General features: G+C 34.3%; 1 protein-coding gene across 1 annotated transcript; it reads right to left on the bottom strand.

Moving 5' to 3' along the window:
• Positions 1–7,403: 7,403 nt before the first annotated feature.
• Positions 7,404–12,867, bottom strand: LOC100926400 (olfactory receptor 10R2-like). Its single transcript, XM_012548033.2, has 2 exons — positions 12,844–12,867; positions 7,404–8,372 (listed from the first exon to the last, which is right to left on the bottom strand). The coding sequence occupies exons 1-2, from the start codon at positions 12,865–12,867 to the stop codon at positions 7,404–7,406; spliced, it is 993 nt and encodes a 330-aa protein (XP_012403487.2).
• Positions 12,868–15,411: the final 2,544 nt, after the last annotated feature.

Raw genomic sequence — 15,411 nt, 5'->3', positions numbered from 1 at the left:
AGGATTGCCTTTATTATTGTTTTGGTAGTTTGTACATTTAGTTTTCATGCGTATGTTTTTAAATAATCTTTAAATTATTTTATATGCTATATGATTAGTTTGAATGAATTTTCTTTCTCAATATCTTCCTGATGAGTTGGTTTGCAGTTTATAAAATTGATGATTATTTGTGTGGGATTTATTTTATATCGGACTATATTGCTGAATTTATTCATTGTCTCAATTAGTTTCAGTTGTCTGCAAAAAAAAAAAGTAAAAAGGTTTCTTTGTTGCCTGTGTTTGATATTTTGGGGTTTTTTCCCTCTCTTATTGCTATTTGCTATTGGTAACATAGGACTATATTTGTGTTCATTTTGTTTTTGTGTTTGTGTGTGTGCTTTTTGTTTGTTTTTGAATAAAGGGTATCTTATACTATTTTATTTTTTCCCAATTACATGTCAAGACAATTATTACCATTCATTTTTATAAGATTTTGCATTCCACTATGCTCAAAAAGTTATCAAACTGTGGAAACCCTTTGACTCAGCAGTATTTCTTCTAGGCTTATATATCCCAAAGATATAAGAGATCTTAAAGAAGGGAAAGGGACCCACATGTACAAAAATATTTGTTGCAGCCCTTCTTGTAGTGGCAAAAAACTGGAAATTGAGTGAATGTCCATCAATTGGAGAATGGTTGAATAAATTATGGAATATGAATGTTATGGAATATTATTGTGTAAGAAACGGTCATCTGGATAATTCCAGAGAAAGCCTGGAAAGACTTACATGAACTGATGCAACATAAAATGAGCAGTACTGGGAGATTATCATACACAGCAACAACAAGGATATGCTATGATTAATTTTGATGGATGTGGCTCTCCTCAACAATGAGATGATTCAGAGAAATGCAAATTAAGACAACTCTAAGATACCACTACACACCTGTCAGATTGGCTAAGATGACAGGAAAAAATAATGATAATTGTTGGAGGGGAGGCGGGAAAACTGGGACATTGATGCATTGTTGGTGGAGTTGTGAATGAATCCAACCATTCTGGAGAGTAGTTTGGAACTATGCTCAAAAAGTTATCAAACTGTGCATACCCTTTGATCCAGCAGTGTTACTACTGGGCTTATATCCCAAAGAGATCATAAAGAAGGGAAAGGGACCTGTATGTGCATGAATGTTTGTGGCAGCCCTCTTTGTAGTGGCTAGAAACTGGAAACTGAATGGATGTCCATCAGTTGGAGAATGCTGAATAAATTGTGGTATATGAATATTATGGAATATTACTGTTCTGTAAGAAATGACCAATAGGATGATTTCAGAAAGGCCTGGAGAGACTTACAGGAACTGATGCTGAGTGAAATGAGCAGGACCAGGAGATCATCATATACTTCAACAACAATACTATATGATGACCAGTTCTGATGGACCCTGGCCATCCTCAGCAACGAGATCAACCAAATCATTTCCAATGGAGCAGTAATGAACTGAACCAGCTACGCCCAGAGAAAGAACTCTGGGAGATGACTAAAAACCATTACATTGAATTCCCAATCCCTATATTTATGCCCACACGCATTTTTGATTTCCTTCACAAGCTAATTGTACAATATTTCAGAGTCTGATTCTTTTTGTACAGCAAAATAACGGTTTGGTCATGTATACTTATTGTGTATCTAATTTATATTTTAATATATTTAACATCTACTGGTCATCCTGCCATCTGGGGGAGAGGGTGGGGGGGGTAAGAGGTGAAAAATTGGAACAAGAGTTTTGGCAATTGTTAATGCTGTAAAGTTACCCATACATATAACTTGTAAATAAAAGGCTATTAAATAAAAAAAACAACAACAATGAGATGATTCAAACTAGTAGTTCTTGCTATGTGCTCTTCAGCATATCTTTCAGTGCCCAAGATGCTTCCTTTTATTGAGATATCACTCACTAGGAAATCTTCCTTCTTTGACTAACTAGAATACTACATTCTGGAATCATGTTGCCTAGGGACTTTAAGATTCACCTTTTATTATACAAGTCTGTCATCCTTAAACACTTAGTATATGTCAGGAATTGTTCCACATGCTGGGGAAATGGAGAAAAGAGAAATAGAGATACTATGATCAGGGTGTGGTGTTCTTTTTCCAAAACACAGCCAGATGATAAAAGTTCAGATCTTATATTGTGTCCTTCAATATAGCCCAGTTAGCTCAGGCCTATCTCTCTGCTTGGTTCTAAGAGCCTCTGCCCGAATGTCTTCAAATCCAAAGGTTTGTCCTTCCAACTCCAGCCAGCACCAAGGTAGAAGATGTAATGAATCTCTTGTCTCGAAGATAGGGCTTGTGGGCTTCCTCCCAGAGTGCTCCTCTCCGACTCCTGGGAATGTTCCCAAGTAAGTAACTCTCCAGCTCTAAGAGCTTCCTGTATATATATGATCTCCCAAAGGTTAACTCCTCCTTCTAGAGAGAGAGAGATTCTGGGTTATCTCCCAGAGTGCTCTCTGGCCCTTAAAGGAGGTGTGAATTCGGGTATCTCATATGAGCCTGAAATCTCTTAAACGTGTGAACTCCATTGAGTACTTAGATACTTATGAGCTCTCTAAAGGTGTGAACACAAGCATTGTTTCTTTCCATCAGTTGTACTTAGTACCTTGTTTCAAGTTCTGGCCCAAAATATCTCCTTTTAAGATCAAATCAATCATATTGAACCATGCTAAATTAGATAATTATTGTCTCTATCAACTCTAATGGCTTAACAGTTTGTAAAGATTCCAACATCAGGGAGCTCACAAGTTTTATGAGGGAGACAGGAGTACACAACTATCCACCAAAAAAGCAAAACAAAGGATATTTTGGGGATTATGTTGAAAGGAAGACAACATTAATATTAATGGAAGATGAAAAAGGCTTTTTGTAGAAGACAAGACTTTATTTATGACCAAAGCAGAACTAGAAATCATTACTGATCACAAAATAGAAAATTTCGATTATACCAAACTGAAAAGTTTTTGTACAAACAAAACTAATGCAGACAAGATTAAAAGGGAAGCAATAAACTGGGAAAATATTTTTACAGTCAAAGGTTCTGATAAAGGCCTTATTTCCAATATATATAGAGAATTAACTCTAATTTATAAAAAATCAAGCCATTCTCCAATTGAAAAATGGAAAAAGAATATGAACAGACAATTCTCAGATGAAGAATTGAAACTATTTCTAGTTATATGAAAAGATGCTCCAAATCATTATTAATCAGAGAAATGCAAATTAAGACAACTCTAAGATACCACTACACACCTGTCAGATTGGCTAAGATGACAGGAAAAAATAATGATGATGGAGGGGATGTGGGAAAACTGGGACATTGATGCATTGTTGGTGGAGTTGTGAACGAATCCAACCATTTTGGAGAGTAGTTTGGAACTATGCTCAAAAAGTTATCAAACTGTGCATACCCTTTGATCCATCAGTGTTACTATTGGGCTTATATCCCAAAGAGATTATAAAGAAGGGAAAGGGACCAGTATGTGCACGGATGTTTGTGGCAGCCCTTTTTGTAGTGGCTAGAAACTGGAAACTGAATGGATGTCCATCAGTTGGAGAATGGCTGAATAAATTGTAGTATATGAATATTATGGAATATTATTGTTCTGTAAGAAATGACCAACAGGATGATTTCAGAAAGGCCTGGAGAGACTTACAGGAACTGATGCTGAGTGAAATGAGCAGGACCAGGAGATCATTATTTACTTCAACAACAATATTATATGATGACCAGTTCTGATGGACCTGGCCATCCTCAGCAACGAGATCATCCAAATCATTTCTAATGGAGCAGTAATGAACTGAACTAGCTATGCCCAGAAAAAGAACTCTGGGAGATGACTAAAAACCATTACATTGAATTCCCAATCCCTATATTTATGCCCACCTGCATTTTTGATTTCCTTCACAAGGTAATTGTACAATATTTCAAAGTCTGATTCTTTTTGTGCAGCAAAATAACGGTTTGGTCATGTATACTTATTGTGTATCTAATTTATATTTTAATGTATTTAACATCTACTGGTCATCCTGCCATCTGGGGGAGGGGGTGGGAGGGTAAGAGGTGTAAAATTGGAACAAGAGGTTTGGCAATTGTTAATGCTGTAAAGTTACCCATGCATATAACCTGTAAATAAAAGGCTATTAAATAAAAAAAGACAAGACTTTAATTGATATTTGGAAGAAAGCTAAGGGAATCCAGAAGGTAAGAAGGAGGAAATTCCAGCTATGACAATCAATAAAAATACTCAGAGTTGAGGGATGGAATATCATCTCTAAGGAACAGCAACGAAATTGATGTTATTAAATAGAAAAATATGCACAAAAGAATAAGATATAAGAAACCTGGAAAGATAGGCAGAGTCTAGGTTTTGAAGAGCTTAAAAAACAGACAATTTTAATTTTGATCCTGATAGCTAAATAAAGAGCCACTGTAACTTATTGAATAAAGAAGTGACATTATAAGCTTTGCACTTTAGGAAAATAAATTTGAGAGTTGAATAGAGAATGGATTGGAATGGGCAAAGACTTGAAGCAGAGAAGCCAACCAATAAGATTTGCAATAGTCTAGAAGTGAAGTGATGAAGACCTGCATCAGAATGATGGCAGTGTCAGATAGGAAAAGGAGCCATAAGCAAGAGATGTTAAGGTAGAAATAAAAAAACTTTAATTAATTAGCTTTGAGAAAGTGAAAGAAGGTAAGAACTCAAGGATGACATCAAGGTTTTATGCCTAGTGACTGAGGAAATAGTGGTATCCTCCACAATAATGGAGAACTTATTAAAAAGCAAGAGTTTGAAAAGGAAAGATTATGAGTTCTATTTTGGATATGTTAAGTTTAAGATGTGTTTGGGAAGCATTTTGAGATGTCCAATATACATCTCATTACAATAGTGGAAGATAATTAATTGGAAATCAAGAGAGATATTAGGGCTGGAGAAAAAAATCTGAGTTATGTACCTATATATCACAACTGAAAGAAGAGGAGATAAGGTCACAAATGAAATACTATGAAGAAAGAAGAGTGCTCAGGATACAGTACTGAGGAACACTTGTGATTAGCGCGCATGACCTGGGTAAAGATCAAAAAGAGGCAGAGACAGAATTGAGGATGAGGATGAAGATAACTATAGAGAAAAGGCCATGAAAATTGGCAGTTGAGAGATGATTTGCAGCTTTGGAGAAAACGATTTCATTGGAATAATGACATCAGAATCTGGACCATAGAAAGTTAAGGAGGGCATGAGAGGAAATGAAATAAAGGATACTACTGTAGGGAACCTTTTCAAGCAGTTTAGTTGCAAAAGCAAGAGAGATGTGGAACAATAGTGGGGATTGAGTGGAGGGGGGTATTGAGGATGAGAGAGACATGGGCATGTTTGTAAACAATAATTCTGTCAATAAACATTATTAATTACTTACTATATTCCAGAATCTGTGCTAAGTACTAGTAATCCAAAGTAAAAGAATCTTTGGTACTCAGTGCAAAATGAATTCTGAAGCCAATTCTTGGGTTCTCCAAGGCTTCCATACTTCTCTTTTGTCTTTTCTCTAGCACCTTAAAGAAAATAAAAATGATTGAACATTAGCAGTTACTGAATGAAAATCTTAACAGGAAAACAAGTATAATTGCTTATACTAGCAATATTTATAAAAAACTGTGTACTTGAGCAAAAAGAATTCATAAATATGTGTAGAAAGGAAGAAATATCAACTACATTATTTATGGATTATAACAAAATTAAAATTAAAATCAATGAATAAAATGTGAACAAAGAATGTGGGCTTAAATGACGATCAAATAATTGAATCATAAAGAATAAGAATTAAAAACAAATCATTTCTCTTTGCCTTTCAGAACTCTATAAGAAGAGAGTTTATAGCCAAACAAGAGATGGAAAGATTTATGGGATGTAAAATGAATAATTTTGATTGCATGAAATTTAAAAAGCTTTTGCACAAACAAAACCAACATAGCCAATATTAGAAGAAAAGCAAGAAACCAGGGGAAAGGCATTTACAGAATATTTCTTTGAAAAAGTCTAATTTCTCAAATATATAGCAAACTGAATCAAATTTATTTTTTAAAAATAGTCATTCTTTAATTGATAAAAGATCAAAGGATATTAATAGGCAGTTTTCAGAAGAACAAATCAAACCTATCTATGGTCACATGAAAACGTTTCCTAAACCATTATTAATTAGAAAAATGCAGCTTAAAGGAAATTAAAACACCCCACAGACATCAAATTGGTTAATATGACAGAAAAGAAAAAATGATAAGTATTGGAAGCAATGTATACAAATAAAGACATTAATGCATTTGTTGTTGAAATTATGAATTGGGGAGAACAATTTGAAACTATGCCCAAGGGGCTATAAAACTATATATATATATATCCTTTGATCCAATACTAGCTTTACTATATCCCATAGAGATGAATGAAAAAGAAAAGGATTTATATTATAAAAATATTCATAACATAGAAGTGGACGAGAATGTGAAGTCTAAATTATGTCCATCAATTGGGGATTGGTTGTACAAACTGTGTTATATGATTGTGATCAAATACTATTGTAGTATAAGCATGTTATTTTCAGAAAAATCAAAGAAGACATATAAATTAATACAAAGTGAAATGAGCAGAACCAGGAGAACATGGTACACACTAATAAGAATATTGTAATGATGGTCAACTGTGAAAAACTTAGCTAGTCTAATCATAAGAATGATCCAAGACAGTTTCAAAGAAATCACAATGAAAAATTCTGTCTACCTCTGTAGAGAGAAATGATGAACTCTGAATACTGATTGAAGATTTTTTTTAACTTACTTTATTTCTTTTGCTTTTTTCAATCAAGGCTAATATATAAATATATTCTCTATGAATTCACAGTTATAAATGGTAGCATATTGCTTGTCTTCTAAAATAATAGTAAAGAAGCTAAAGGAAGGGGAAAATTTGGAAATCAATTTTTTAACTAAAGCTTTTTATTTTTAAAACCAAATTAATGAAATCCCAAATCAATTTGAATATAATATTTAACCTAATTATTTTATAAAATTTTCCTTAGACTAGATTCGTGATTTCATCAATGAAGTAATGTGCTAAATATATTTTTGTTGAAGTATTGCATTGAATCATTACTTTATTGGAAGTGTTGTATGTTCTTTAAGGGGTGTGTGTGTGTGTGTGTGTGTGTGACCTTCTGAAATATTTCTATTGAACAGAGGGCAGAAAAAATCCAAATACAAGTTTGAAAAACATTTAGCTCTGAGAATAACACCCAACCCATGGCTTTGGCTACATCAACAACATTTTGAACCATATATCCATGCAATCATTTGCCAGCAGTTCTGAAATGCTAAAGTCATAGAATTTTGTGGGAAAACTTTCCTCTGCTGATAACTTTCCAGATGGCCGCTTGTACATCCCTGTTCCTGAGGCTATAAACCATGGGATTCAATAAGGGGGTGATAACAGTATAAATCACTGTAACCAACTGGTCTTTGTCAGATGTGACCTTGGATGAGGGTCTCAGATAGACAAAGGATGCACAGCCATAGTGGACTATAACTACTGTGAGATGAGAGGCACAGGTAGAGAAGGCTTTCTGCTTCCCTTCAGTGGATGGAATCTTCAAGATAGTACTGACAATGAATCCATAGGAGACACAGACACATATCAAGGGGACCACAAGTACCAGGACACCACAGATAAATATAATCATCTCATTGAGATAGGTGTCCCCACAAGCAATATGAATAAGAGGTGAAATGTCACAGAAATAGTGGTTAATCTTGTTACAGTTACAAAAGGGGAGAATGAAGACCAAGGTTGTGCCAATCATTGAGATCAAAGATCCACTCACCCCACAGGTAGCTGCTAGCAGTCTGCAGGTCCTCCAATTCATGAGGATGGGGTAGCGCAGAGGTTGGCAAATGGCAGCATAGCGATCATAACCCATTACACCCAATAATAAGCAGTTATTGATAGCAAAGGAAAGAAATAAGAACATTTGGATAGCACAGCTGATAAAGGAGATGGCTCTCAGCATAGAGAGCAGGTTGAGAAGCGTCTTGGGCAAAATGACAAATGTATAACAGGTCTCAGAGACAGAGAGGACACCTAGAAAGAAATACATTGGAGTGTGGAGGTTGTTCTCAAGGAGGATGACTGTAACAATGGTGATATTTCCACACAAGATGATTATGTAGAGGCAGAAGAAGACAGCAAAGAGCACAAGTTGTAATTCTTGGAGTTTTGAAAAACCCAGCAAAAGAAACTCAGTGACCATGGTAAAGTTCTCTGGAGAAAGCTGTTCCCAGGGAATGAGGTGCTAAAAGGAGTGAGAGTAAAGAAGGATGCTCAGTTCTGTAGACTGAGGAAATCGGATTACATTTATATTTAATTGTCTAGGAAATTGTTATGTTCATTCATTAAGTGATTAAACAAGGGAAAACAAAGAAGGAAGAGAAGGCAAAAGCAAAGGTAATTACATCCTTCTATTATTCTAGTCCGTAAAAGGAATGTGAATAGCTTGGGTGCTGTAACCTGGAGAAAAGAAATAATGGGTACCTTTATGTATATGGAAAGCTATAATATAATTGAGGGATTAATTTGATTTTGTTTGACTCCACAGAGAAGAACTAGTACCAATATTCAAAAGCTTCAGAGAGGGCAATTTTAGGATTTACATAGGAAAACTCTCTTCATAGAGCTGAAAATATTAGCTTTGTGGTGCTGAGATTTGTCACAGGCATTCAGAAGAATTCGATTGGTTTAAAGGTTCCAGTTGTTTGAAAGAAGACTTTCTTAAAAGATTTGGGATACAATAAGCATCAAAGCTGAGAGGGGAATTAAGATACAAAAAGATGAGGGTATGGACCTAAGAGTAAAAAGAGAGAAGCCAGATAGATTAGTGGTAAAGCAGTGGACTGTATCTAAGAATATGGAAATCAGACAAACAATTATGGACATTAGGAAGAGATACTCTGAATAGAATCCACTTGGTAATACTTCTTTCTTTACATTTCCCAAAGCTGTCTCTGGCATCCCTGTCACAGCCTTCTTTATAATGCTTAATAAGCACTTCAAATCTTTAATTACATTTCTTTATTATTTGATAATATTCTTAATAAATTACATACCATTAATAGTTTTATGGGCTAAACTTTTCAGTTTATGGATTGGGATGGAAAGAAGAGAATCTAGGACATGGATCTAAAGATGTCTTTGACTTATTCTGAGAACAAAACAGAGTTTTTATAATTTTCATATGAGATATTTTCAACTCTAATATTTTGCATGCAAAAGTTTACCTCTTCCTTTCTAATACTGTCATGAAAAATGCTATAGATTTATTTTACATTATTTCCCCAAAATTTGCTTTTGTATATGTTAGTCAGTGACAGCGATAGGGAAATAGAAAGTAACCTGATACGTCAAAAGTTTAGTCACTATTTTTATAATAGGAATAAAATCAAAGGCTTTTCACCCTACTTTTAGTACCTTCCCTTTCCTCTCATACATAAGAAATAATTCCTCAATTCCATGAAAAATTTTGTCACTTCTCTCAAAGATATCTTATCTATACAATTGATCTACTTTACTTATTTTTCAAATTTTTGCTCTATCTATCCTGGGTCATTTCTAACTCTTCCAAAAGCAATCTGATACTATGATAGAATCTGAGGTGTGTGTGTGTGTGTGTGTAGAATACATATATAATTCTAATTATTTATATGTATGCATACACATTTATATACATATGTATATATGTATATATCACATATAGTGAGTATTTGCAGACATTTTCCATCGTTCTTCTCTGTTTTCTTTATAGTTTCATCCTTAGATATTTTTAAGATCAGTTTGCTTAGTTGGACCTCTTGCCAAGTGTTTTTTAAGTTGTTTTTATCCTCATTCTTCAAATAATAGAAATTACCTTTCATTCTAATAGTCACTCCCTTGATGAAGAAGTTTCAGTGCATTTTTATAAACTATCAGATAAAATACAACTTTCAATCTCACCTTTAAGATCCTCCACTATCTGGCTCCCATTTACCTTTCCTTCTCAGTTAATAGTGCTTTACTTGATTTATTCCAAATTTCAGTTTTTATAGGACTGTTGACTACTCTTCAGTTTTATCCAATTTCCCCACAATTCTATAAATTCACCCAAATGATTGTTCTTTATGTCCAGAATGTTCTTCCTCATGTCTTTTGAAATTCTTCATTTCCATGAATGTTGACAGCTAAGGTGCCATTTTCTTCTCCAGGGTTCATCCAGTCCAATCAGCTAAAAATTATTCTCTCACTTTTTTCTAAAATACTGACCTTTTGTCCCCTGATATCTCTAAGAATCTACCTTATCACCACCTGCCTGATATTCCAATAATTTCCTCACTTGTAGACTGTATACTGTATACTCCTTGAGGTAAGGAATAAGGTTGTTTTTCTTTTTTATATACACAATGTCCAGTAATGTGCCTTATATATAATGCTTATGAATGCTTTCTCAGTTCCATCTCTAATCATTATGTGTTTACCATCTATTTTTTTCTATTTTTTTCCTTATTGTTTTATTTGAAGGCAACATATGTTAGATTAAAGAAGCAGATGTCAGAAGTTAAATAGATTTTTGAGGAAGGACAGGAGAGGAAGATAGAGAGAAAGATAAACAGAAGAAAATAGACTCGAAGGAAAATACCAGGTAATTACTACATGTATCAAACTGCTATCCTATTGTGTGTGACTCCTACACTTTGATGATGGCATTTTCTTAGCAAAGATATTAGTTTGCCATTTCCTTCTCCAGTATATCCCCATTTTATACATGAGAAACTGAGGCAAATAAAGGTTAAGTGACTGGCTAAGGTTCATACAATTCATAAGTGTCTGAGGCAAAATTTGACTTCAGATCTTCCTGACTCCAAGCCCAGTGCTCTATCCACTGCACCACCTACCTGTTCTCATCTATAAAACAAAAGTTTATTACATTTTTATTAAATGAAGCTGAAATGCAAGTTCTTTATTTCAGTTAATAAAGTCACAGGATAATAATAATCCTACTTACATCTAAATGATAAATTAATCTATAGCATCACTAACAACAGATCAAGGAGTATTGGCTTGAAAACTTCAAGTTAAAAGAAATATGGCATCTTCTAAGGCGCCACATTTCAATATTGGATACTCTAATTGTCAGAACAATTGTCAGAATTGTTTTTTTTTCTTACATTAACTTATATCCCTGCTCCTGATTCTGTCCTCTGGGACCATAGAAAAGTATAATCCATCTTCCACATGATTATTCTTCAAATACTCAAAGACATTTTTGTCTTTCCCCAATTCAAGCCTACAAACACATATCAAACAATCTAGAACAAATTCTCAAACTTCTTACTACCTTCTTCATCTTACTTGATATGCAACAGCTTGACCCAATGGATAAATGATGTGATGTTTATAGACATTAAGTACTTAATGTATTACCTTCTCTTAACAAGTTGCCTTTCTAATTCCACTCTTTGACTCATGACAATTCTCTTTTCTCCCAATAGTTTCTTCTCCAATTTCCGCTTAAGAAAAAGTAACATATTCTTCAAGACCTATTTCAAAGTGATTTCTTCCTCCTCTGAAATTTTTTCTCATGTTTTTATTGTTTATAGAATTTAGTCCATGATGCCCCATATGGAAAATATGTATCTGTGTTCATGTCTTAATTATCCAAATAGGTAGTAAGTTCTTTAGGGATGGGGACTACATCTTAATTATTTCATCCTTGATACATAATACAGTATCTGGAAAAAAAAGACTTCAATAACTTTAATGGGTGAATAAACGAATGACTATTAGGTAGTTTGATCCTATCTTAAAATATCAATTTTGTTGCCTTTTTGTTGAATGCCTCCAACAAGGTATTTGATGTCTTAGTCTTGTTTTCGGAATTAAGAAAATAAGGATGTCAGAGGAGATGATGTTTAAGGGTATCAGCTCTGAATTTTATGGTTTTTTTACTCATTGTCTAGTCACCAGGTTAATGACACCAATCCAGATGGAATAAGAGGAACAAAACCCGGTCCCCTTTCTTCCTGTTCTGTACTGTGTAAATGTGGTGTTGAGTGATTTGAATGAATATCTCATCCTGCTTTTTCTGTAAAAATGCAAACTACTTGAAAATAGAGAAAGATAGTGATATATGTGTATGTAGCTATGTGTTTATAAAGTTGTAGATATATAAGTACTTAATTTTCATGGATGTATAAATATATATGTAAGTATAATATATTTTAAATATAAAATAGTTTAAATATATGTGAATATTCACATACAACACACATATAAATAGACACGTTTTATATTACATATAACATCATATTGTCTATTGAGAATACCATTTAAGACCAAATACTGAATAAAATCTTTCATCTTGATTCCTTTTTATTATGCTGAGTAATATATAATTATTCATTGTCAGATATGAGTTAGATTAAGAGTTAGCAGAGATTCTTTCTAGCTCCAAAACTCTGTGAATCCTATTTTATAGATAATGAAATTAAGGCCCCAAGGTAGTAAGGAGTAACTTATCCAAGTTTGGAGAGTTAGCAATTCAGGAATGAAGATTTTCTGACAGTAAATGCTTTGCTTTCTCTATTCCACTCTCAACAAAGGACCAAAGTTGCTTGCTATGTGACCAAGGAAAATGAAATTTGTGCCATTACTGGATGAATGGTCAGGTGACTGACTAAAGAACAGACAACGTGATGCAAATAACCCTAGGATCTTTTCCAGCCTGATAGTCTTACCTCATTGTTGCTCAGGCACTTCATTCTGGAAATTGTAGCAAAGATGTCCCAGAATGACACAAGAAAATTGAATTCAAAGATAATTGCGTTTCCTGGTTGAGATGAAAGACATATGTTAATTATAACATGTAATTAACACTCTAATTCAAACTCTTAATACTTTTCTCCTGGAATACTGCTATAGCCTTCTAATTCATCTTCTAGCTTCAAATCTCTTTAATCATTACTACTATCCATCTTCCATTCTTAAACCCAAAATGATATGTTCTGACCTTGTCAGTCCCCTTACTTAACAAATACCACTCGCTTCCTATTCCTTTCAGGATTATAATCCAGGAATTTAAGTCACTTTATGACACATCTCCTACTTTCCCAGAATTCCTGTGTTATTTTATACTAGGTACTACATAATCCAGATGCACTGACCTAGTTGCTGTTCCTCTCATATGACATGCTATTGCTTATTTCTATTCTTTTGCACTAGTTATACCTCGTGACTGGACTACTTTCCCTCCTCACCTTTACCTCTGAACTTTTTCAAGACTCAGCATCACTTTTTGAAGGCAGCCTTTCATATCCCCCATAATTGTTAATGCTTTCTCTATGAGATTATAAGATTACATTTTGTTCTTTCTCTCTCTTTCTCTGTCTCTCTCTGTTTCTCTCTCTCTCTCTCTCTCTCTCTCTCTCTCTCTCTCTCTCTGTATCTCTCTTTCTCCCCTCATCCCCATACCCCCACAGACAGCCACACACACACACGTAAACTATATGTTTTAATAAACTTTCTCTTTCATTAGAATATGAGGTAAAGGGGAAAAAAGTATTTTTTCCTTTTTTTTTTTTTTTTTTTTGGTATCCTCAGTCCTTGGTAGAATGACTGATACATAGCAAATGCTTAATAAATGTTTTATTAACTTAATAGTTGTTTCTGTTATTTTCATTAGTTTTTTTTTCTTTTCAAGTACACAGGTAATTTTTCTGTGTTCCAGAGACCAAAAAAACCAGGAAAATGTGTAATTAGGGGAATAATTCTTTTCAGACAAAAGTATAGTATAAGCTTTTTTTCCATTTACTCCAGGAAGGTTGTCTGAAGAAGATGGTATTTGAGGAATGAAGGATCAGGCAGAAAAGAAGGAACTAATTGAGAAATAGGGATGCAAAATTTTGAAACTGAAAAGGAAAGTAGTTAGTTGCAAGCACATGAATAGCTTGGAAAGAAATAGGAGGTGAGAGGAAAGTAAGTTGTCAAATAGAATACTTGGAATGTTTGCCTGAAAAGTAGAGGTAGGACTGATTAGATGACATACAAGTCATATAATCTTCTGAAATAGAGAAGGTTCCAAGGGACACATAAAGTCACTGTTTACTTGTTCTTTAGTTTTCTAAACTAAATTAGCTACCTATATAGCTGATTTTTATAAAACAATGATTTCTCAGCAACCATTTCAATGGAAGTACTGCTTCTTCTCCCTTTTTTATTTCCTAAGCTAATCCCATTATCTATCAGCCCTTATTTCTAATCTTTTAGTCTTTAAGTACTTTATGCTTTCCCCTTAATGCCTATCATTCTCATCTCCTTACTCAAAGATGGCAAAAATAGACTATAGCTCAGAGGAGATCTGGGACATCCATTAACTGAGCAAATCAGTTTTGAGGCACTGGTCTTGTGACCTCAAAGTCAGGAAGGTTCTGATGATTTAAAATTGACTTGTCCTTCATGATGCCTGCCCCTCATATTCTATATAATAAACTCCAAGGCTCTACTTCAAATATAAGTAATGAGGCCCTATGCCTGCATATATTCTCTCATTTAATTATTATTATATTAGAGCAAAGGATCTCCCAATTAGAATTGTCCTAAATCATCTTTACCTGCCATGTTTTGAGGATCCTTCCATAATTCCCAGACCTATGACCTCATTGAAGGAGCTCAAAGTCCTTCCAGATATCCCTCTATCTCTATTTTCACCTCAAGTCTTCACACAGGATCCCCTTGACCTCTTCTCTATGGATATTTCTCCAAACTCTCATCTAAATGAGGGTTGTAAATGGTCTTTTCTTTTGTTTCTATCATTGGTAGCCTTAGTACCTTTATCAGAAATTGGTTTATCATGAACCTTGGAAGTTCTTATTATCCTGGATAATTTGATATAGATCCTACTATCTACAATTATCTAATAGAATTCATTAAATATAACCAGAACTGGGACAATGACCTCAAACTCTATGCCCAAGTTGAAGAAATTGAGAGACAGATTGGGAAAATCAGCTGATCTCCTCTTGAAAGCTCCCTGTGGATTCATTAAGGAGCTGGCAGATAGAGGAGACCATCAATAGAGCCAACATTTTTTGTCCTTCAGGTTTACCTACCTTTAAGTCCTTAGTTTCTCTGCATCAGTCTTTGTCACCCTCATCCAATCTATTTGCTATGAATTCTCCTGTGAGGAAGCAGTGGTGAAGGATGAAAGAAAGAATTTGGATAAGCAAATGGAGAAGGGACTCTACAGTTAGAATAATTAAAAAGCACATCTGGGGAGCAGAGAGGGGCACCCAAGAGATCACTAATTT

Source organism: Sarcophilus harrisii, chromosome 4, assembly GCF_902635505.1.
Source record: "Sarcophilus harrisii chromosome 4, mSarHar1.11, whole genome shotgun sequence".
NCBI classification, from domain to species: Eukaryota; Metazoa; Chordata; class Mammalia; order Dasyuromorphia; family Dasyuridae; genus Sarcophilus; species Sarcophilus harrisii.
Note: the sequence above shows the minus strand (reverse complement) of the source record. Positions and strands in the feature narration are given on the sequence as shown.

Bases quoted from the DNA above. Each gene is read 5' to 3' on its own strand.
- LOC100926400 (XM_012548033.2), bottom strand. From the start codon at position 12,867: ATGAAGTGCCTGAGCAACAATGAG. The intron at 8,373-12,843 runs GTAAGACTATCA...CACTCCTTTTAG, and splicing joins AGTGCCTGAGCAACAATGAG to CACCTCATTCCCTGGGAACA.